The 25,582-nt window shown below is 37.2% G+C and overlaps 1 protein-coding gene across 1 annotated transcript in view; it reads right to left on the bottom strand.

The window, feature by feature from the left end:
• Window positions 1-25,582, bottom strand: part of LRP1B (LDL receptor related protein 1B) — a 1,653,255-nt gene that overhangs the window by 145,096 nt on the left and 1,482,577 nt on the right. The window contains exons 68-71 of the mRNA XM_075529151.1: window positions 14,702-14,808; window positions 6,436-6,565; window positions 4,492-4,598; window positions 4,017-4,149 (exon numbers count right to left, since the gene is read on the bottom strand). Of these exons, the coding sequence (XP_075385266.1) occupies window positions 4,017-4,149; window positions 4,492-4,598; window positions 6,436-6,565; window positions 14,702-14,808 (477 nt within the window). The remainder of the gene's footprint in view (window positions 1-4,016; window positions 4,150-4,491; window positions 4,599-6,435; window positions 6,566-14,701; window positions 14,809-25,582) is intronic.

Raw genomic sequence — 25,582 nt, 5'->3', positions numbered from 1 at the left:
ATGCACCCATTTTGTCTTCAGCATTTGTGTTGGGAGGTTGAACATCACAGAATGCCAGGTTGTTAGAACAAAGTGTTCTTGCATTGAGGGAGGGTTTGAGCAGAGTCCATTCAAAGTCCATCCACTTCCTCAATGTATAGCCATATAAATATATACACATAGGCCAATACTTCTATTTTTATGAATTAATATATTTACATATAATACACCTATGTTTATATCTTTATACATAGTTTTGCTTCTGAGATCTTTTCTCATTTTCCTTTGAAGACTTCATACCAAAGGTAACAGATTATGGATTGCTAATGTGGAAAGGATGAGGAAGGAAGATCATATAATGGGCTACCTGTGACAGGTGTTCACTTTGTTGCAATAGAATGTAGGGAAGTGAAATCCACAAGAAGAAAAAGTGTAATCAAGGAGCAGGTGAAAGGTAAACTAATGAGGGTTTGATGAGTAGTTTAAACTGTTGACTAAAAAGAGCATGATCTGAAATATAATATCCTCATTTGATTTACAATAAAATTGTTTTGAAAAATAAAATTGATTCCATAAAAAGGAGACCACCAAGAAGACCAAGAAGCAGCCAGAGAGAAAAAAGAAAGATATAACATAAAAAATGGTAGAAAGCAATGTTTGTGGACTGGTGGATGCTGTAAGATGAAAGGATTAATTAGCGCATTCAAATGATGGGAAGGGATTAAGCTTAGTGACATAGTGGGATTTAGTGAAATGATTGTACTTGGTTATTAAGTGAGAGAAAGAAGAAATGGCATTGAGAATGATCTAACAGACAGGGACATTTTAAAATGCAGGATCAAGAAAAGCTAATTGATATAATGAGGTCTCTGAAAAAAACAGTGTGAAAGAGTTATGATGTACAGTAAAATTAAAAAAAATAAGCTCAGAGTGGGAGTTAGATAAGAGTTCCATTTTAACAGCAAAGAAGAGGCAAGCCTGAACATAGATATAGGTAACATTGTTAATTTGGTGTCCAGATGTTGAAAAAAGCTAACACAATTTCAATAATTGCTGTGAAGTAAATGATAAGGTCACTAACTTGGAGAGAGTGACCATGCTGGCTTGGTGATAGTGTTGAGGATAAAGACAAGGTTAAAAACACCAGATATGATAAAGAGTGAAGAGAGGTGATTAGGAAAATATAAGTGGAAAAAAAATGTCACGCTTATTCTATAGCCCCTTCCCTTCTAGTCCACAATCTGGTGGCTTTAAGTGTCTATATTTTAGATGCAAGGAAGTGGAACTGAATAAAGACAGGTTTCCTATGGCATTTCATTTCCTCACAACTTTAAAGTATGTTCCCAACAACTGATTCACTTCCTGGGAGAAATTAAGTACTAAAATGCTTAACTCGGTCATGCCTTAAGGTTAAGTTCATATAGGATCAAAAACAATAGCAACAAAATATCTTAGAAGAACATATTTAGCTAGCATTAAATAACAAAAATAATTAAAAGTTTGCAGTGTGTCTGCATGTGTGTGTGTGGTGTTTGTGTTTGTGCGTGTGCATGCGTGGTGTTTGTGGGGTGTGTGTGGTGTTGTGTGGTGTGTGTGTGGGGTGTGTGTGTGTGTAGGGGGCAGGGCAAGCAATAGGGTCCAGACATATTTTAATGATGAATTAATGGCTCGTGATTCCTTCTTAGTTACTATAGTTACTTAGTAGACGCATTTTAAATCTTACAAACACCTTGTTTCAAATATTGCAATGCTCTAGTTTTCTTTATACTACATTCAGTTTTTCAACTAGAAACCCTTGTTGAAGGTATTTCTAATCTGAAAGGTAATTTTTTTTTTAATCGTATAAATCCTTACTGAATTACCCCTTCCTGGGCTCACCTTTCTGACATTTCTAGCGCACTGGGAGATATCTCACAGTAATTAGATTTGATAACATGAACAAATAAGCACAGGAACTTTCCTAGAGTTGGATTGAGAAACTAGATCTCTTGCTTCCCATTTCATTGATCTCTCTCTCTCTTTTTAATTTTTGGTGCTATTATATAGTTCACGTCGCATCACACACACCTTTCTTTTAAGATTTCAAAACTCCTTCACAGCCTTCACACTTTCAAACTGTACATAATTAAAATCAAACTCAGAATTGTGAATCCTGTCATGTGTGTCTGCTGAACAGCAAAACTATCTCTCACTTCTCTGCCTTTGTACACATATTCTTTCTTCATGTTTCTATACCCAATTATTGGGAGTGAAAACTTCACATTCCAACAGAGGATCATGAATCAGAGAAAATAGAAATAAGTAGATTATAATGTAGATTTTTTGTAACAGAAATCCATTCAAAGTGTTGCAATAACAAGCATGATTCACAGGGGTGCTAGGGAAAATACAAAAAAAGACTGCATTTGGTTGAAGGTCAACTCAGTAGCACCAAGGATGGACAGACTTTTCTTGACTGTGTTATTGAGATACAGTAACAGCAGATACACGAGGGAGATGGTAACAAATGTGGAACATGTCTCTAAATTGTTGTTTTTAGTCTAGCCATCCAGAAGAGACAGAGAATACGAAGCATTAAGTAAAGTTGACCCTGATTGCTAGTAACCAAGCAGAGCCTTGGTTAAAGATTGACATAATACAAAATAAGAGTAAATAATATGAGATTCAGGGAAGAGGATTCCTTACATTAGAAACCAGTTAGGTGGTCTTCCGTTAGCCTATGCAAAATGAAGCAGTAGCACACACCAGACTGGTGGAAAAAGATGAATCACTTTGGTTATCTCAAAGTCTTTAAACATCAGGGACCACTTAAAAGCTGCTGCTGCGAGAGTGAACATAAAATCTCTGACTCTGGAGCGACCACTTTAGAGAAAATGAGCATTAATACTCTTGGTTAAAGAGTAGAAAAGGATATCAAGTACATTTTGCTTTTATGGCTCTTTACATTACCATAAGCACAGGGGCCTGTTGGTGCACTGGTTAATTATTTGCCTGCTTAATTCAAACTAGCTACTTCTCAGGAGGATGATGTGGTTGATTGCGTGCTTTCCATAATGATTACAGCCCCCCAAACCTTATGGGACAGTTCTATTCTGTCCTGCACGATTGCTACGAATTAGAACTGCCTTATGGCAAAGGGTTTGTTTTGTTTTATAATACCCCAACAATTCCAAATAAAATGATGTTTTATATTTTATTTGAAAAATGAAATCATATAATAGTTTTATGATCACCATACCATGTTTTTGTTGTCATTTCACTAACTGTGAAGTAGTGATAATTTCTCCTTTATTTTTCCCTGCACATCTCTCCCTGCATCTACACAGACCACCATCACTGCAGAATTGTATCTGGTCTCTGCCTTTAACTCTTGCCCTCACCCAGGTCTTTCCTGCCCAAGTGCTATTGTGCATGTATACAAGTATATGGAGGTATTTTTCTCAGTTGTTTGGCAGGAGGAAAACTTGAGACACAACCCATATTGACTATGAATGTGTGCAATATAGTAAGCCCTATGATATGGCTATTTTCTCACAGTAAGTAAAGGGCTGTAGATTGGAAAGGACCATACAATATCTATGGTAGCGTTTGGGATGACTGCAGTCTCTGCATTTTGTGATGTACTCTCCCTTCGCCGTCAGCTAGGAGGATGACCTATTCAGAGGAGGTACGCCGTAAGCATGCTCATTTTGGTTGCTTTGTCCAGGGAGCAGATATCAAGGAGTTCAAGAAGAAAAGAATGATGAGGGCAGTAATTGTACAATTATGCTGGATTTAACGGAACTCTGGGTGTAATCATATCTGTAAGAGCTCCTAATAAAATGTTTTGTTGTTTTTTTTTTTTTTAAGGAGAGGTTTACATAGAGGAAAAAAAGAGAAGAGAACTTGTGTTTGACAGTGATCTGGAGTTCGAACAAACTGATAGGTAATGAAAGTTGAAATAGTCAAGAGAATAGGTTAATGACCCTCGCACATTCTATGTTCCCCAGCACCCTGCGGAGTCACACAAACGAAGCCGAACAACGAAAAGCCCGTACCTCGGTCGCAGCTGGCTTCATCACTGCCATCCACGCAGTCGTGAGTTCCATCACATAGCCACCGCACTGGGGTGCAGTGGGCCTTGTTTCTACACTGGAACTCATCCTCCTGGCATTCAGTCACGCAGTCCGTCTGTTCAAATACACACGGGCACAGCAGTTTCATGAATGCTGATGACACAGTCACAGGCAACCAATAAAAAACTAAAAGCACAGTTGACAATAGAGAAAATGTATTGCACGAAGGGCTTTCTTTTAGGATGACTTAATAAAGATGCCCTCTACCGATGATAGCGGGGATAACGGGGACAACATGAAGGTGCAGGCACTTGCTGAAATGATTGTGTTCCAGGTGCTTGTCCAAACATTTCGAATGGTGCTAAGAATCAAGAGCTTATCTCTTCTATTTTCATCACACAAGCTTTCCCAAACCTAATGAATGTAATTCAAAGCTTAACCGAATGGGAAATTTTACCTCATCCGAACCATCAGCACAATCATATTCTCCATTGCATTTGAGCGACGCTGAGATGCATCCTCCGCTGGCGCAGACGTATTCACTTGATGCGCAAGTGGGTGAGGCTAAATATAATCATACATGTGAGAGTTAGGTACAGTCAAAACAATGACTGCATTGAAAGATGAAACATATGAAAGCATATAGAAATATGAGCTAATAGATGATAATGAGGATGGTAATATTTATACCACTATTATAAATAATCATAACAATTATAATAGTATAAATAAACCAGATAATCTTATAAATAAACTAGGTTCAAGATTTGGTAGTAAACATTCATTTAGAATATTCGCTAACATAGGTTCTACAATATTTTTGCCTTGTGTTTAATAAACACCAATGTTACACTAACCTGTGCTATTAGAATTAAAAATACAGATTGAACAGAAAAATATAATTTCAAACTTCCATCTTTTAGATTTGAAAGTATTGAATGATTTTCTTGTTTACAATTTCAAATTAAATGATTTTAAAATAAAAACCCTGGTGTACATATATATATATTTAAATGCAATAAGATTTAGTAATTTTTAGAAAAGTTAGATCATACCTGCTTTGTACAAAGCTAAACCTGAATTTATTGTCTCCAAACAAGGGCATATTTATTTCATTATATTGGCAAAAATGTAGAATATGTATACATTTAAAGAAATGATTTGCTTTAAGATTGCAAACATAAATATACAGTTATCAGTACCTGTGTAATTTAAGCATATTATTTTATGACAGAATTAAAAGAGTAAGAGGATACATAAGTTACGACTATTGACCAAACCCACTGACTGATGGCAGTAGCCATCTCCGTGTATGGGTAGGAGTAGGGGCTTGCTCAGACCATCAGGTAGCTAAATGTCACATTCTGAAATCCTGAATACAAAAATGCTATAAAGATTTTTTTCCCTTCTTAATTTTATTTGGCAGTGTTACTTCCAGAGGAGTATATGTCACAGAATAAATAAAATCCTTCTTAGGAGTACGAGAGCACACTCAGGGTAAGTAAGAAAGGTGCTGTCAATTAGCAATGTGCCTCAGGCATGGTGGGGAACCTTAGTAACCTGCACACGAATGGTTTCATGACTGCTGGTAGGATATGCAATGGGTTCTCCTAATATTTAACATGATCATTTTATTGAAACATGTAAGTATGCAATTTAGTACTTTAGTGAGCAGATTTATAGTCGTAGCTAAAGGAATAGTGTCCTATCACAGCAACCTGAGAGCACGGCGTAGAGCTGTTCTAGAGAGCTCCATAGGCTGAAGTCTTTTCAGAAGCATAGGGCCACGTCGTTTCCCTTGTGTAGAGACTGTTGGGTTCAAAGCTCTGAATCTGTGGTTAACAGCCTAGTGTTTAACTTCCGTGCCATAAGCCAAAATCAACTCAACGGCACACAACAACAATGTAAAGCAATAAGAAAACATACATCAGGGCTCTCTATTTTTCTGTACTCTGGATTTTTTTTCTTAATTTTATTATCATCTTGGTCCAACATGCACATAAAGCAATACACTGATGCTTGTTTTCCTCTGGTATCACTATGAAACTATTTCATTTCTGCTCCATAAATTTAATTTCTAGAACTGAAAACTTGAATTAATTACACATGCAATTTGAACATATTTTATTTTGCTATCTTGGGAAAATAATTCCAAATGGTGTGAAAAGCTATAGATCCAAGAAAAATCAATGTTTGGAGCATAATGCTTAGCTACTTGCATAAGTAAAGATCTTACCTGCCAAAATGGTTTAAAAATATATATAAGGATAACATAATGAACATCTGGTATTATTTGTCAAAACCATAATATATCCATGCATTTGATACTTTTTTCTGGCATAATTGTTTATATACTGCCAAGTCACAATGTCAGCAATCAAATATCACTTCAATTTGTTACCTGGATCACAGTGTTTCTCATCATCGCCATATTTGCAGTCTTCATGACCATCACATTTCCACTTTATGGATATGCACTGACCATTGGAACACCGAAACTGGTCTTTGGAACAACTTGTTTCACAATTTCTCTGTCAAAAATAAGATGGAAGTAACATTTAAAGAAAAATATCTATAAATACAACCTTATGTATAGAAACCTAGGTAAATAGAAACCATGTCTGCTACATACAAGTAGCTTAGACGGTTGTATTTTAATTCCAGTCTTATCTAAGACAATTTCTCCCTTTATTGATCTCTTAAAGCCAAAATAAACTTTAAAAAAATCCCTTGGATTTTGCGATACTAATTATATTGTTTGGAGTGCATGACATTTCAAAAGACACTTAAATCTAATAAATGTAATCTAAATTTAATTCTAATATACATATTATTTACATTTATATAACTTTAATAATTGTTAGAATTATTACATACAAAAGGTTAGAATTACTTCTAAGCAACTATTTACAGAATAGCTGGCAGGGAGGAAACTTAAAGCAAAAGAAACCCCTAAAGCAAATCTGATTGGCACAATATCCCCTATTGTTCTTTCTTGTTCCTTTTCACCTTTGCCACTGTCCTGTGTTTATAGGACAGTGCTTATAGAGTTTACTTCTTATTCATAATCCCTTTTCTCTCTACCAGTCTTTTTTTCTTTTCCTAAAGACTTGCAAAAGGAATCTTAATGCTTGCCATTTTGGCAAGTTCACCTATAGAATTTACTTGGACGTCAAACGAGATAGTAGATTTAAATTTGGGGATTTTCCATTCTTTCTATGAGATAGGTGGAAAGGGTACACTAGAGATTCACCTTCCCCTGTTCCAAACATTGTTTGAAGTGACTGGTCCACTAACATGCCTTACTCGGGTTGTATGTTTGCTTTGCAAAAGAGTTCCTATCGGACCAAAGAGCTATTTTCCTTCCGCAAACGTTTCAAACCCTTTCCCAATGGGTAGGACTCCATGAGAGCTAGGCATGTTGGCCTATCCCTCCTCATTTCTTTCCAGCTATGTCCCCAAGTTTAGACATAAGCATCCTTTCTTTCTTCTCAGATTTCTCTCTTTGCTCCTGATATATATTTTTAAATGAAACAACATGAAAGAACTTTTATATTCCTGCCATCCTGTAATACAATTAGAATATCCCTCCCTCCTTCCTCTTCTGTCTCTCTTCCTTCAAGTATTGGGAGTTCAACAATAACCCAGGAGTTATTTTGTTGGTAAGAAAATAAAAAACAAGCACCGAAACAAAAAACTACATACACACACATACACAGAACCCTACGATTTTCTCTGTACATTTGTTAAAATCATCGACCATCAGGAAATCCCAGCACCTAAATTAAAAAGTGCACTAAAATATATGAAAGGAAAACATTTGATGGTTACAGATTTATTACTGTGATTTAGGGAATGCTTCAAGAAGAATGGTACATAAAGCATGGAAATATCTGAGAAGACGTTCATAGTCAGGACCGATTGAAATTTGGCGTTTCTGAAGGGTAAGCTAAGTAATGGTGGATGCGGAGAAGTAGGAAAACCCAGCATTGTTCATGAGTTGTGGGATCCATAGGGTTCATTCAACCCTTTTCTTCATAATCTGAAAAATGACTGGCATATAGTAAGTGGTCAGTAGTAACTGAAGAAAATTATTTATTAACTAGTAAATTTAAAAATGAGGAACATAAATTAATATCTCATGTAATTAAGGTTCATCAGAATAGAAATCATGTCTGCCAGTTCATCAAGCATCTAAAGTAATGGCATGATAACGGGTTACTTACTCAATGAATATTTGAAAATTAACAAATCTCAGTAATGAAGCTCATTTAAGAAGTTATATAACCGACATGTCTAGAGGGCTTTTAAAAATAGCAGAAGTGTTATTTTTAGGTACTCGCCTTATCATCAAAATGTTTCTATCAACAATAAAGTGACTTATGTGTATATGTATCTATTTAATATTATCCCAACAATCATCACCACACCACTATTATTGTTCACTCACTGCTCACACCCACCTGCAGGTATTTAGATTTTGCTATATTTTTAAAATAACAGAAACATATTTGAAATTAACAGCATCACAACATTAACCACATTAATTATTAGTCTACATTTATTTTGAATCCTTATCCAAAACATGTTCATTTTCTTCACACTATGAAATATATTTTGGTAAGATAAGGAATCAAAATATGAGTCTATCTACATATTCAATTGGATTGACATGTTTCTTTATTTTTTTCAGTCTATTAATACTCCCCTATCTTCAAGTTTGTTTGTATTATATGTTTCTCTGTTGGTTTTTGTAGTTATTTATTGTATGAAGGAACCAAGTTATTTGTTCTTTAGTCTATTCACATTCTGAATGTGGCTGGTTGAATATTAGTAATGACCTGATGCAAAGGGCTTAAGTGGAGAGCAAATGCTTTGAAAATGATTAGGGCAAAGAATGTACGGATGTACTTTATACAATTGATGTATGTATATGTATGGATTGTGATAAGAGTTGTATGAGCCCCTAATAAAATGTAAAAAAAAAATAGTGATAGAGCAACTTCAAAAGACTAATGACGTGTTAGTATTTTTAGTACTACTAGGAACTCGTGAGTTTTTATTTATATAATGTGTTTCTACCCATTATGGTTTATTTTTTTTCTTTCTGAAAATTATTTCTTCTTTGGTCAGCAAGAGCCCCTCCAAGATTTATCCATGTCCTTCTGATGTGGTCCTAAGAATCTTATTTTCTTAGGCTCGAGAAGACTACAAAAGCTTATCTCTTCATTTCCCCTTCTGAGTGAGAATCAGACAATTTTTCAAATAGCCTTGCTTTCTTTCATCTGGAAATGGTCCTTAGATGTTAGTGTGAATGCTAGTGTGAATGCTAGTGTGAATGGTCCTTAGACTATTAACTTAATAGTCATTACTATTAGTTTGTCATTACTTTTAGGGAATTCCTGTTGCAAATGTAGGAAATGAATGGTGTAAGAAAGAAGATCAATCAAGACCTAATACTGATAATTTTCAATTGAATATTACTGATTATTTATTTAATTATTTTGGTTTTTATTTATCCTTTTACATTTGATTTCTAATGGAAGTAACAAGGTATAGACATTTCATCTATGATTCCCTCCACTTGCTCTTGTTGTTAGGTGTGCTATGGAGTTGGTTCTGACTCAAACCCTGCCTGGCCTTGCGTCATCCGCCCAATTATTCCTGTGTTGGAGCCCATTGTTGCAGCCACTGCGTCAATACGTGTCATTGAAGGCCTTCCTCTCTTCCACTGCCTCTCTACTTTATCAAGCATGACGGCCTCCTCCAAGCGCTGTCTCTCCTGTTGGCAAGTCCAAAGTACATAAAATGAAGTCGCACCATTCTTGCCTCTAACAAGTATTCTGGCTGTGACTCTTCCAAGCCAGATGTGTTTGTTCTTTGGCAGTTCATGGTATCAATAATCTTTCCCCTCACCATAAGTCAAATACATTGATTCTACTTGGGCTTTCTTTATGTCCAATTTTCACGTGCAGATCAAGCAATTGAAAATACCATCTTAGTCCTCAAAATAGCATATTTGCTTTGCAAAACTTTAAAGAAGTCTTTTGCTACAGAGTTAGTTAGTGCGATATGTTATTTGATCTCCTGACCCACTGTTCCTGTGATCGTTGATTGTGGATCCAAGCAAGATGAAATCTTTGACAACTTCATCCTTTTCTACATTTATCATAATGCAGTCCAGTTGTGAGGATAATGATCTTTTTTAAAACAGTTTTCTTGGCATTTTATCCACATAGCATACAATTCAACAGTTCAATCATATCAAGAAGAGTTGTACAGTCATTGCCACAATCAATTTTAGAACAGTTTCTTCCTTGAACTCATTGTTAGTCATGTAATTACTATTACATTTTAAGTGTGGCAAAAATGCACATAAGAAAGCATTCTCTAATCCAGCAACTTCTAGATGCATAATTCAGTGCTATTCATTATACTCTTCATGTTGTACAACCGTTATTGAGAACTCTTCCCAAATTATTCCACCGCTATTAACTCAATGCCCTAAGCAAACACTCTCGCTCCTTCAACCTAGTAACCATAGGTCAAATGCAGTTTCTTCTTTTCTTTAACTTAATTATGTTTCTTCATATAACACTTCCATAGTTAAATCACTTTTAAAAAGACTTGTATCCATATCGTCGCAATCAGTCTAATGCTTCCTCCTACCTCCTGTATTCATTGTTTGTAACCCAATTCCCCTCCTGGTCTTCGTTCCTGATAAAACATTGCATCCGTTATTTTCTCTATGCATCCGCTGCTGTTACATTGAATGGTAATTCATACTGAAGGCTGAACCTTGACCTTCATCATCCAGTTCTTCAAATCTTCCTCACTTTCAGCAAGTAGGATTGTGTTATCTACATGTCACAGGTTGTTAAAAAGCACCTCCTCCAATCCTAATACAGCATTTTTCTTAATATAATCCAGTGTCTCTGATTATTTGATCAGTATAAAGACTGAATAATATGGTGGGAGGACACAACCCTGATAGACATCTTTTCTGATTTTGAACGATGCAGTATTTCCTTGTTCTGTTCATACAATTGCCTGCTGATCCATTTACAGGTTTTGAATGAGCACAATGAAGTGTTCTGCAATCCTCATTCATCGCAAGGCTATTTATAGTTTGTTATGATCCACACCATCACATGCCTTGGCATAGTCAATGAAACACAAGTAAACATCTTTGTGGTTTGTATGCTTTCAGCCAAGATCCATCTGTCACCAACAATGATAACACATGTTCTACATCTTCTTCTGAATCTGCCCTAATCCTCTGGCAGCTCACTGTCAATGGATGATTGCAAGTATTCCTGGATGATCTTCAGCACAATTTTCAGTGATATTGTTCTATAATTTGAGCATTCTGTTGAGTCACCTCTCTTCCAGTGATTCATAAGCTTGTTTCACATTTCGGTTGGTATTCCACCAGTCTGGGTCTACTTGACTAATGCTTTCAGTGAAACTTGGATTTCTTCCTTCACTACCCTTCATTCTTGTTAATCTGCTGCCTTTTGAAATGGTTGAATGCTGAGTAGTTCTTTTTGGCACAATGGCTCTGTGTTTTCATCTTCTTTTGATGTTTCCTGCACAGTCGCTATTTTTCTCATAGGATCTTTCAATGTTGAAAGTCAGGCCTTGGATCTTTTTCTTGAGTTCCCCAACTTTAAAAAATGCTGATCGTGCTCTTCCTTTTTGATTTTCTAGCTCTAGCTCTTTGCATGAGTCACTTTAATAATTTATTTTGTCTTCTTGAACATCCCTTTGGAATTTTCTGTTCAGCTCTTTGACTTCCTTATTTCTTCCTTTGTCTTAGCTACTCAGTGATTAAGGGTATCTTTCACAGTCTCTGATCTTTGGTCCACTTTGATCTGATCTTTCTTTCCCGTCTTTCACATGACTTTAAAATGAGCAACATTGTTATGAACACAACAATGAACATAGTTTTAAGGTAATTTTGCATGATTCTTATTCTTAAAAATATACCTGATGCAGAGACCAAATATCATGCTTTCAAGTCAATGTGAATAATATTTCTGTGTTTATCCCACTAATTTGCTGTAGAATCAGATCAATTCATTGTTTAAATTATTATTTCTTAGATTGACTTAATTGTATGTGGATATTAACAAAATTTAACATTCTCCTCAGATTCATACAAAAACATATCTTTTGATTTAGCAGTCGTGTTTGTTTTTATTTTCATTATATTAGAGACTTTTTTTCAGTTTTACTTTTTAGCCATTTGATTCAGTCCTCTTGTTTCTGTTTGTTTGTCTCCTTTCTTTTTGTGAATGCAATCTCAGTCAATTGAAACTTTAGAAAGACAACTAGAAAGCTCCCATCTTTGGGATTATCCTGTTACATACAAACTATTAAACGGGAAGAAGTGTCGAGAAAGTTTACCTTTAAGAGATAGCAAACACAATAAATTCGATCCTGTAAGGAAGTTATCATGAAAATGTCTTGATATAAGGGCATGTATTATGCATGAAAAACTATGTTCATCAACTTATGACATGAGAGATATGTTTTCAATGAGGATATATTCTTTCATGTAAATGAGTTTGGAAAAAGTTAAAATTGGACTCTGTATATGTTCTTTGCACTTCTAATGAATAATGTATACTGTGAAATGATAAGCTTAGATAATGTGTCTATATATCTTGATATTTCATTGCATGCACAAACTAGTGGAACAAAAGAAAAACTCATATAAGTGAGTTAATATCTTTTAACACTTTTCCTGTCTCAGAAACTTTTCATATAATTTTTAAGTATATGGATACTATATAAATATATGACTGCACAATGTAGTAAACATTTAAGTTCTGTGCAGATTTCTTTGAAAAAAACTTGGGGTGCAAAATAGGCATGTTAAGAGAAATGGTATTTTCAACTTCCCTTCAAGGACCTTCGTGTCCTTAAAAATTTGTATTTTGCTGCTCTTCAGGTGATGTTTAAAGCATTTTCCAATAAAATCTAGGATTCAGAATTAAATTAAGATGATTTATTAAAAAATAACATAATGCCAAGCTGAGTTAAGCCAGGTTGGCTAGAGAAACAAATCTAGAGTCCCTAACATATATATAAGAGAGATCTTTATATCAAGACGTAATTGTACATCTATCAAACACCCCTGTCCAGTCTAGATTAAGTCCTTAAATCTGATACTATTTCCTAAATCCCTCTCCAGACTCATTCGGCCACATGCAAGATGCAGAATGCAGGAAGATCACAGGCCATCAGGTGTAAAGTCTTGTGGATCCAAAGCCAGTGGAAGCATCACAGGACTTGCTTTGGTCTCAGTGTGGCTCCTCAACCGGAAGGTGAAGGCAGTGGGAGAGGGGAGGTTCCCAGGGCCCTCCTTATGAGGAGGTTATGCCCACAAGGAGGCACCATGAGGCTGTGACCTGATTGACAGGCTAGACTCCACCCCTACACTTTTATATCTTCAAGTTGACACAGAATTATTTAACTACCACGCAAGCCATGAAAACTATGACTAAGAACTGGAAGAGAAATTTGCTTGTACGGGTCCTGTATAGATGATGTATTGGAGACCTACCGATATACTGGAGTCCTATAGATATACTGGAGACCTATCAATATACTGGAGACCCAAGGATATACTGGCAGGAAAACCAGGTAGGAAGAGCGGTATCTGGGGATACAGAACTTAGGAGCAGCAGCAGGACCGTCATAGGTCTATAGTCAGTGGGAAGACCCTGACCAAGGGCTGCTTTTGTGGGTGAACCAGAAAAGGAGAGCTCTCCAGGAGTCATTATCTCACAAAAAGCCATGGAGATTATATACCCTTTAATTCCCATTAGACTTGATTGCATAAGATGTGTGTTCCAAAAAAAAAAAAATTAAAAAAAAAAGATGTGTGTTCCTTATATCATTCCGAAAACCATACACAGACATGAAGAGTGACTATGATTAGCCTTCCCTGACACTGGAAATAAAGATTTATAGTAATTTAAGATTTCACTAAAAAAAATCTAAAAGTATCTTGTGTACTTTGTTATTTTTCCATTATCATGGAATAATTCATATCTGAAACGTACATGTATAGATATAATAACTAATTGTATGAAGTAATATTATAATCAGCACAAACTAATTTTACAGAATTGTCAAGGGATTCCACACTTACTTAAATTGTGTGTACATGGATTTTATTATAAATTGATTGTGATTTATCAACTAAGAGAAGCTCAACCTGTGGTTTCATGAAACTGATCTCATCTCAAAGATTATAAGACAATATGTATTGTAGGGAAAAAGTAAGCCAAAGAAACTGTTTAAAATGCAGAAAAATATTAGCCATGAGTATAAATGCTGCAGAAATTGATGATCAAATCCACAGATAGCAGGGGCAGCAGCTATAGGGAGTAGGGTTTTTAAACATCCTAGATCCATTCCAACTATTCACCACTTGAGGCAACACAGACTCTAAAATCCATGGTGAGGAGCATACAGGAGCTATTTCCGATGCTGGGTGTGTGCACACCGTACCTGGATGGCATATGTATTTCAGTGTGGCAGGACAAGGCTTACTGCGCACCTGGCCTAGTCACACTTGCTGGACTGTGTAAGGGAGGTAAACGTTGCTCTCAATGACTGCTTTCTCAGTAGTTCGATTTTGCAAAGATGCCTACCTCATCAGAGCCATCTGCACAGTCAAAATCTCCATCACACCAAAACCTGGAGGAAACACAGTCCCCGCTGGCACAGAGGAAGTCTTTCAGTGTACAGGTCTGTGGCTCTAGGGAAGGAAAATAGAACAAAGTTATTCTAGCATCTGAAACAGCATTCTAAAATCTGTATGATGTACTACTTGAGGTAGCATTAAAGGTATAATTTTAAACAAAAGTTAGCTGAGTAGAAAATAAATCACAAAAAAAGTGGTTAAGGAGCATAGTAAAATGTTGTGGGTTTTTTTTCAATTTATTTTTAAAGTCATGAGTAGAAAATGGTGTTACAGAAGCAAATAAAAAAAAAGACAGGAGATAAACAGCCTGCCATTTAATGAAAATACAGCAATAAACTAAAACCAAAAGCCTATAAATCTACATATTGTTTCCATATAACATTAATCTTTTAGAGATTTTGGAGTTGTAATTTATTTTATGTATTTACTTAAAGTAGACATTTGTGACTCTCTTGCGTCAACAAATATACCTACAGGACTGGTTATCAAATAGAGAGTAAATTGATTTTTTATTATGAACTCTAACAACATTCTAATGCTTCATTTTTATAATCCCTGGAAAATCCTTAGTTCATGAAACCAAGAGGTCATATGAGGAGATTATCAGACTTGACTGGATCAGTATGGACCTGAGGAGGCAGAACAAGGCTATTTTCTGTGAAAAGTCCTTATTTGTTTATGAATGTCATAGTAGATGGTTTGACAGTATTGATCTGATTATGCATCTTATGCAACATAAGGCGGAAGCCAAATAGTTTGACCTTCTACTTGGCTTTAGCCCTATTTGGGTTAGGGTTCATCCAGACAGCGAAAGAGGGTTCCAGAAATCTGATCTTACAAGTAATCAATATACCGTATATACTCGAATATAAGCCGAGGTACCTAATTATTACCTGGGAAACCAGAAAAACTGATTGACTCAAGTATAAGCCTAGGGTGGGAAATGCAGGATGTGAATTAACACAGAGACCAGAGGGGAGAGACGAAGCGCAGTCACAGACCCATCCTTAATAGTTTAGCTGTCGGTGTAAGTGAATCACTACTGGTGTTTCTGTGAACTGGAGCTGTCCACATCATAGAACGACTCTGGTTGGCTAGATGTGAGTAAACAAACATTCAAAGCCCTGCAGTGTCAGCGGGCTTTGAATGAACAGTGGAGGAACAGCAATCACCCACGAGATATTTCACCTCGCTGGGGTACCACTGACCTGTGTATAAGCCGAACCCCAGTTTTTCAGCATATCCTGGTGTCAATTTGAGGATTGAGATTTTAGGGGTGGAGTCTAGGCTGTCAATCAGGTCACAGCCAATGAGGCCTCTGTGTGGGCATGGCCTTCTCTTGAGAATTCTGGGAACTCCTGAATTTCCAACTTGGAGGCAAGAGAGATTCTCTCTCTTTGTGGGCTCACTCTTTTGGAGACGCTCTCCTGACAAGACACATGGCACTATGCTGATAGAGCCTGTGCCTTGGAAACTGGAGAAGTCACGTGGGGACCCCTGCCAGCACTGAGATGCTTATAACGCCACTGGATCCGAAGACTTTCTGCCCACTGGCCTGTGATCATCCTGCATTCAGCGTCATTGTATGTGCTTCATGAGTCTAAAAGAGGACTTTACACATTGCTATCAGACATATGGGCTAATATCAGATTTGTGGACTTGATTTGGACTGGGCTAGGATGTTTTCTCAATATTCAACTGCTCTTGTATATAAAGCTCTTTCTTATATACATATGAGTGTGTCTGGGAATTTGTTTCTCTAGTCAAGCCAGACTAACACAATTTCTAAAAATAATAACTTGCATAATAAATGACCCTCTTGTTATCTGTTTGATAACTACTTCTACAGATGTCTCACAAATGGAGTAGCATTCTTACCCATGAGAAAAAGAAATACATATTGAATATAAAATTTAAGAAACATCCATATGATGTGAAAAAAATTTACATAAGTTTTGTGAATAATACAGTTAGCGATTGGGATGTTGCCCTTCACAATTGATTGGTTTCTAGCCATAGGGACATATGTGGGGTGCTTATTATCATCAAGATTCCTAAATTCTACACAGAGGGCCCCTTAGAGACTTGAAAAAAGTATATGTAGTGTACACAGCACCAGTGAGTATGCTATGCTACTCCGAACCTTCCCTTCCTATAAAATGTGGTGCTCATATCATGAACGAGAAAGATGGCATTTCATAAAATGGGGAGAAAAGCCACCAAATGGATGATTCTCCTGTTGTCTTGATATTCCTCCATTTGGTGAATATGGTTGTGAAGAGTTTTCTTTTTACTTTTTAGAGTATAATCACATATATTACATTTTATGTTTCCAAATACCACTATTCATATAAATATAACTAACAATACTATTAATAAAATAACTACAGTGACCGAGTTTTTGCTTTGAGGCTCTATTTACAGTTAGTGTTAAGTATTTGAATGAACTTATTTATTATTCCTCGGTATTAGGCTGGGTTACTAGAGAAACAAAACCCGTGACACTCACATATGCGTAAGAAAGTGCTTTAGATCAAGAAATAATTGTATATCAAGAAAACATCCCAGCCCAGTCTAACTCAAGTCCGTAAGTCTGACCCCAGTCCATAAGTCCCTCTTCAGACTAACACAGCCACACACAATGATGCAGAATTCAGGAAGTTCACAGGCCAGTGAGGGCAAAGACCTGCAAATATAAGGGCTATGGATGCACCATAGGGTTCTGACAGAAACCAGGGTCAGGATGTAGGAAGGCTAATGAAGGAAGAAAGAGCAGGGGAGGTTCCCAAAGTCCTAGCTATGAGAAGGCCAGGCCCACAAGGAGACACCATCAAACTGTGACCTGACTGACAGATTGAATACCATCCGTACCCTTTTATATATCTTCAAGTTGACATGAAATTATGTAACTATCACCACCCTACAACCACCCCATAAATTAGGTCCTATTATTAGACTCCTTTTTCAGCAGTACAAATGATGACTGTCCACTTAGACCATACAGAGAGGTGTACACAAGAATCCAAGAAACCGTAGCTGTGGGAAGAGATGAGGGAGAAGCTCAATGTTATTAACCAAAGACAGAGTTGGGCACAACAGCTAAATAAGCTGTCAATTAGTCATGTTCAAGTTAAAGTTGAAAATTAAAACAAACCCAACAGAATCAAAGAGTGACCTTGAATATGCCTTACTCGAACTTAGAGAAAATTGCATAAATACATTTGATGCAGAAGAGGTTTGGAGCTCAGTTCAGTGAATTTAATGGAATATTTGGGAATGAGAAAGTTTGCTGCAAATTTTGTGCCTCATTTTCTGACTGACCAGGAATAAAGGGTGTCAAGTTGAAACATGCTATTCTTTAAAGAACAGTTCTGAAGCAACCCAGACTTTTTCTCCAAGGTCATTACTGATGATGAGACATGGTGATATTCATACTACCCTGAAAGCAAACATCAGTAACTCCAGTGGGAGACACCGTTGTCACCTTGCCCTCCAAAAGCTCATCAAGTGCAATCCAAGATCAAGATGATGCCAATTTGTTTTTCTGATGTTAGGGGGATAGTGCTTTTGGAATGTGTTCCACTAGGTCAGACTGTTAATCAAACTTTCTATTTAGAGTTTCTGATAAGATTGAGTAACAGTGTGTGACAAAAAAGGCCTGATTTGTGGGAGATGGGGGACTGGTTTTGCCACCACGGCAATGCACCTGCTCATGCTGCCATCTGAGTGCACCAGGTTTGGGAAAAAACAGCATGCCTCTCTTGCCCCATGCACCTTACTCACCTGACCTCACTCCCTGAAACTTATTTTTCTTTCCATGAATGAAGAGAGACTTGAAAGGAACAGTGATTTGAGGAAGTAGAAGAGGTGGAAGAAGAAAACGAGGGAGGTGTTGTCAGCCATCCACACAGATGAGTTTGAAAAATGTTTCCAAGAATAAAATTGCAAACTTGACAACTGTTTTAAGTGTAATGGAGAGTACTTTGAAGGAGACAAGAAGACTGTTTTATAAAAATATTTAAATACACAGCCTTGGAGGGTTCCATTTGGGGGGGTTACCTCCAATATTACAGAAGTTAGCAAAAATGGCTTCAGAAACCGTTAGCTACAAAACCATATGTTTAGCAACTTGCATCTTACAAATGATAATAATAACAACCCTTTTACCCAGTCCTCATTCTCATCGGGCCATCTTATTTTCCATTTTGTAGACACCTGCACTCTTACTTTTAGGGAAAGTAAGTTGTAGTGAACCATGCTCAATATATTTAATAGTGGAAATTCCCTACCAACATATTTTCATTAAAAGCTTAAATAGAGAGTGCATTTAGAATATGTTCTACTTTGATGTCTTAATAAGGTGGTAGAGATATTTATTTGCTTAGGCATTCATCTGAACGGGATCAATTCATATCTTATTCTAATTTCTACTTATTTTAAATAAAACAAATTGTAAATTGGGTGCCAACACAGACTTTGACATACATAATTTAGTGGAGGGCTGGAAATTGTTGCTGTCATATAAAAATATTATCTGTTAAATAGAGTCATTTAACAAAATTTCACAGACATCTTATTCTAGAAAACCCTTGTTTGAACCTTGTGTTATGGAATGAGTTATATCCCCTATAGAGATATATTGAGGCCCCAATCTTCTGTAACTTCCTAGAAAATGAAATCAATATAAAAATATAGGTATTAGTCATATCCAAGTAGAATAGTTCCTAATACCCTTGGGGTTGTTTTTATAAAAGGAGCAAACAGAGATGGAAGTGGAGGCACACATCTGTGGAAGGCAGAAACCATGTGACAACAGAAGTAGATGCATCTAAAAACAGAAAAGGAAGGCTAAAGATTGCTCCCAGAAAATGGGTACGTAGCTCTCAGGAGCAATGAAATTCTCTTTTGCAGAAAGTGCAATGTAATTATGTGGGGAGGCATGAAGGGGATTCTCTTCCCTTATTACTCATCTTGCCTTTAATCTTTTCAAATTAACATGCCAATTTTCTGACCTTGGCATGATAGCATTTTTCACATGAAGAAGAACAATAACAATAATAAATTACTATGGCTTGAAGCAAATTCCTTTGGGTGTAAAAATATGACCATGACAATTTGCTAGTAGTTCTAAAATTTTCTCCCATATGAATTTCCTTTTACACAAACCATAACTCTAGACCTAACATCTGCCCTAGATGGTGTACTGGGCACTAATAATCAGATCAGCAGTTTGAACCCCTCAGTTGCTCCATGCAGAATGATGAAGCTTTCTGCTCTGGTAAAAGTTGACAGCAGTGTTTCCCAAAGTGGCTGATACCATCCTCTGGGGGGCGGGGGGTTGCTGCAATGACCTAGGGGGGCAGTAAAAGCAGGTACCTCCACTTTATCCAGAAATATGGCCTACAGTACATCAGTTGTAACTTCTAGGGAGGCACCACATTTTTTTCTGAAAAGGAGATATAATTGGGGTCCTATGAACAGTCTGGGAAACCCACAGAAGCACTTCTATCTTGTCCTGTAGGGTCAGTATGAATCAGCATCGACTCAACAACAATGCATTTTATAGGGCTGTTATGAGTTAGGATCAAGTCTACAACAGCATTTTGTTTGGGTTCCGTGTGGATAGACGTAGACAAAACCTCAAACATGGTCAAGTGGTCAGATTTTCTACAAAGCTCATCTGCATGCACTGGGTTGTCCTAACCCTGGCATCTGTGGGGTGGGTGTGATTGTGGAAAAAGAGTTTTTCTTCAAATATTTTAACCAATTAAGTTAATGAAATCAGAATAGGGTTGATCCTGTAGATTCTGAACGAATTTTCCAAAAAGGGGAAAATAGAGAGAGAGAGAGAAGCACACATGAGGAGAACACAGACCACAAACGAAAGGACATGTGAGTGCCAAGAAATCAGAATTTGGAAGATGAAAGGATGGGCATTCTTTAGAGGAGGCAGAGAAAGATGGTCTCACCTCCATCCTGAATTCCATTCACAGTCAGAACTGAGATAATACATTCTTATTCTTTAAGCCACCCATTTTTGGTTCCATTTTGTATGGCAGTCAAAGGAAACTGAGATAGAAGTCATCTTTCCTAATACTGAAGTTCAGAAAATAAAAGCGACTTTTCAAAACCATAGACTTAGTGACAGAGTGTTTCAGATTTCAGCATCCCCACTGAGTATATTATCATAAACCCTTGGTGATAAATTCAAATGTTACATGAACACGTGTAAGCATCTGAGAATAAATTTTACAGTACAATTAGTGTAACTGACATCATATATAAATCATCTGATATGAATTCAATCTCAAGGTGGTAGAATTTCAAATGAAGCGGGGAGCTTGTCTTTCGCTATAAACACATCCATAGGTCCAAAAACCAACTACAAGCCAAACTCACTGCCGTCCAGCATAGCACATACCCTCATAGCACTGCCCTGTGGGTTTCAAAGACCATAACTGTTTATGGAAGTAGAAAACCTGTCTTTTTCCTGAACCCCTACTTCTGCCCCCATCTATGTCTGTTGAGGTAGTTGGTTCAATCACCTATGGGTCGGTAATCTCTTAAGGTTATGATAGAGTTCAGAGATCAGGATGAGGGAACTGGGGAAGCATTTTGGTAAACGAGAGATTGGTTCTGTGTCTCACTATCTCTCTAGGTCCATGCCTGCCCCAGTGGCCGAGGAAGTAGACTCCAGCACACACTGGGGTTGCTTGTTCTACTGTGCTTGCTTTAGTCAGGGACATTAGAAGTGCCAAGAGGTCTATTTAGGGGACTAACCTGCTGACATTACTGCCCCACTGGGCTCAGGTGTCAGGCTCATGACAACCCCCTATGATCAAGGATCCTCCCATCATGTTGGCTGTTGAGTAATGGCATGACAGGGGGACAAACAGGAAATATACCAGGGGCATTCGGATGTAAAAAAGGTTTTACAACCAGGTGAAACTTTTACCAAATGTTTTACGGCCATTGTAGGTAGGGAAGGCGTTGAGGGGCAGGGGCAGGTTCAGTCCATGCATTGTGCGGCTCTGGACATTGGCACCCACAGAAACAGGTGGGCAGGTGGGGCTTGACAATGATCACGGAAACTGGGTGGCAACCAAGCAAGACTTGCCACAGCAGAGGCAATGTTTACAGCAGTTCCTCAGAGTTGCTATATCATGTTTGTCCTGGGCCACATGATGACCATCTGCCTGTTTTCCTGTATATATTATGGTGTTCGCATAACCTGATTACACAGAATGCACGGGACATGCAATGTGACATACCTGTCTTAGATAACAGTATTTACAACTCTAAATTAATTTGTAAGGTTAAGTTATCATCACTTGTATATTCCACGGCTTAATAACAAGTAATAAAGGCTGTGAAATGTAAGCCAAAATGCATACCATTGGCAAATAATATTTAGATACATGACCCTGGTATATCACTGACCAAAGTTACACTTTACTGAAATAGTTTCACAAGAGAATAACAAATTGTAAAAATCTTGATAGCATTTTCATACAAGAGTATAATTTTAAACCTGGCTTCTTGTGACTTATCTCCTAATTTACCCTACAGATATGATGCATTATTTTCTCATTCTTCATTGACCCTATTTTTGCCTTTGTAGAACTGCTGACAAATTTTAAGGTTAAACCTTATCATTTCTTCTGACCTATTAAAGATACTATTTTAAATATTACTCAATTATCTACATCGATGATCCTTCGTCCTACCGACTCTTACGTTTAACATGTGAACACAGTTTTATCCTCATGCTGAATGTAGACCTTCTACTTCACTAATACTGAACAAATGCTTCCATACTGGTTAGTGCCATCTTTTCTCTGCAACTTCATCAACATGACTTGTGCTAGATAATGAGCTCAGATGTAATAATTACTAAAAAAGAACAACTTCAGTGCTTAGCATTGGAGCACTTCCCCATTTTTTTTCATAAGAGCTCTGTGGTTACACTAATTTATCCCTAAGTTTAAACAGTGGCAAATGAGAGACAGTACTCTTTCCCCTGCCACCTGCACCAGAGATTGACTTTTAGCCGGCACAGTGACACTCAAACACATGAGAAACCCCACAAGAGTCAGAAATAGACTGTCTCACCCCTTCCTTCTTCTTCCTCTTCACTTATTATAGAAATAACCCCACATATTATACAGTTTCAATTGCCACTTGAATAAAGTGCTCTCCAAGATCAAATCTTCCATGTTGACCTTTCATTCTCACTACTTCTCAGTAATAGGGAATTTCCACTTAGAAACCCTACTGGTAATTAATATACATTTTAAAAACTAAGAAGTCATCTGTATATTTTAACTTTGATATAGAGAAAAATAATGTGCATATTTGCTTCCTTTTCTATTTACTCTTCTGTCTCTAATAATCCTGTTCCAATTTAAATCCCTTTAATCATTTGATAGAATATAAGAATCTGTTATATAATTTTTTATTGAACAGCAATATTTTGTAACATTCTAAACCTTTTGGAACACTAGAATCCCGTGGGAAATATCTGTATGAAAATGGTGTTGGAAACTCTTCTGTAATCAGAGAATTCCACAATTGTAACGAGCCAACGATTTAATCCTCAATGTATCTTCTCTGCTAATAGATTAAATGTGGAAAGCTGTTAAAAAGAGTTCACATTTAAAAGTCAAATATTTAAACTGTTTACCTAATGTATGTCTTAATATAGCATAAAATACCTAGGCCACACCCTATTAGTCAGTTTGCCATATGGCGTGTTACTCTGGTGCTTGGAGACCTAACAGTGATATTTCAAATATTACCAAGATCACCCAGGGTTAGCAGGTTTCAGCAGAGCTTCTAAACAAAGAAGAAAGTCATGGATGGTCTATTTCTGGAAAAAAAATATTGACGGTGAAAGTCTCAAGAATAGCAACAGAGCATTGCTTAATATCATGCTACAAGATCGGCCCTCTGTCTAGAAAACACTCACAGAATAACTGGGGAAGAGCTGACTCCACAAAATAGACACAAGACCAATGACAGACATGGAGTAAATCTTTGGGGACCTTTATTTGCAGATGTGGCACGATTCAAGATTCAAAACAAGACCTGAAAACGTCCAACAATAATTATAATGTAGCATGAATCTAGGAAAATATGAAGTTTTCAAAAGGAAAATGGACCATCTAAAGAGAGCTACCCTAGCGGTTAGTGAGCTGAAATGGACTGTGTTTTTGACATTTTGAATCAGATCATCATATGGCAAGGAAAACAAATTAGAAAGAACACTTCAAGATTTGTCTTAAAGTGAAACTCTGCCAGTGATATTATTATGCATACACTGTCAAGTAAGGCGAGCTCATGCTACTTTTCAAATTTCACAGAAGCACCAACGCGACTGTTAGGGATTGTGTCAACTAGACACTCTCGGGTAATGGTAGGGGTGGAACTCAACTTATCAAACTGGACTGCAGCCTGATGTCACCTCCTTGGTGTCCTAAGCCTTTTACTATAAGAGAGAAAGAGAGCCCAAGTCTAAGCAAATCCCCTTTGACTCCTTGCCTTCTGCCAGAGTTGGGTCTTGTTTCTTGTTCTCTGATTTCCTGTTGCGTAGCTTTCTGATCTCAGGAGCCATGATTGGACTACCAACGGTGGATTCATTTGGTTGACTTTGGATTTCTGCACTCACCAGGCTGTGCCTCCTGCTGTCTCTACTTTGTCATCCTGCCTCTTTTCTGTAGCTTCCATAAGTCAGGAGAAGCCTGAATTGAACTAGACTCGACTTACCTATTCCTACACCTATGAAAACCATTTCTTAGTATAAATCTATTTATATGTACGACATATAAAAGCTTCATTTGTTTTTCTTCTCTAAAGAATTTAATCTAAAACAAGCAACTAATTCTGAAGATGAAAAATTGAAGCATTCTACCAACAAATGCAGCTTAACATTGTTCAAACATGTAATTAAAATGCATCAACAATTATGAGTGGTTAGAATGCATAGTTGGAAGGTGAAAAGAAGAGTTGGATATTGGAAACTATGGGTTTAGTGATAAATGGCTTACTCATGCCAATGACCAAATATTCAAATCTACTGTCCAAGGTATTTCCAATCACCTTACATGCAGGGGAAAGGTAAACAATATGGAAGACCATACGAAAATTGATGCATTAAATTGCGGTGTTGATGAAAAATATTGAACGTCGTATAGACTACCAGAGGAGCAAACAAGTCTATGTTGGTGGAAGTAAAGTAGAATGCTTCTAAGAAGTGAGGATGGCAAGATTTCATCTCACATACTTTGGATTTGAAAAGAGGAGACACTAGTCCTTGGAGAAGGCCATCATTCTTGGTGAAGTATAAGGTCAACAAAGAAAAGAAAGACCCGCCAAGGGATGGATTAGCACAGTAGCTGCAACAGTGGACTCAAGCATAAAGACGGAAAGGAGGATGCACTATTCAGGAGTGTCTTATTCTGTAATACGTAGACGTGCTGTGAGCCAGAGCTAATTTGCCAGCACTTAACCAGGACAAAAGGACTCTGGAGGCCCAGTGGTTACACTTTGGGCTGCCAGCTGTAGGCCAGCATTTTGAAGCCAGCAGCTGCTCCCTGGGAGAAGACAGGGCCTTCCACTTCCAGAACGAGTTAGAGTCTTGACCACCCACATGGGTGTTCTTCCCTCTCTTATACGGTTACCAGGATCAGCACACACTCGATGCGAGTGACTGGTGACTGGTTTTAACAACACCAACAAGGTGCTGCTTTAGAAGGTAGCCATGGTTAGGCACATGGATACTAACTAAAAGTCAGGGGTTCGAACCCACCAGCCAGCCTTAAGAGAAGAA

Source organism: Tenrec ecaudatus, chromosome 13, assembly GCF_050624435.1.
Source record: "Tenrec ecaudatus isolate mTenEca1 chromosome 13, mTenEca1.hap1, whole genome shotgun sequence".
NCBI classification, from domain to species: Eukaryota; Metazoa; Chordata; class Mammalia; order Afrosoricida; family Tenrecidae; genus Tenrec; species Tenrec ecaudatus.
This window is presented reverse-complemented; position numbering and strand designations above follow the sequence as displayed.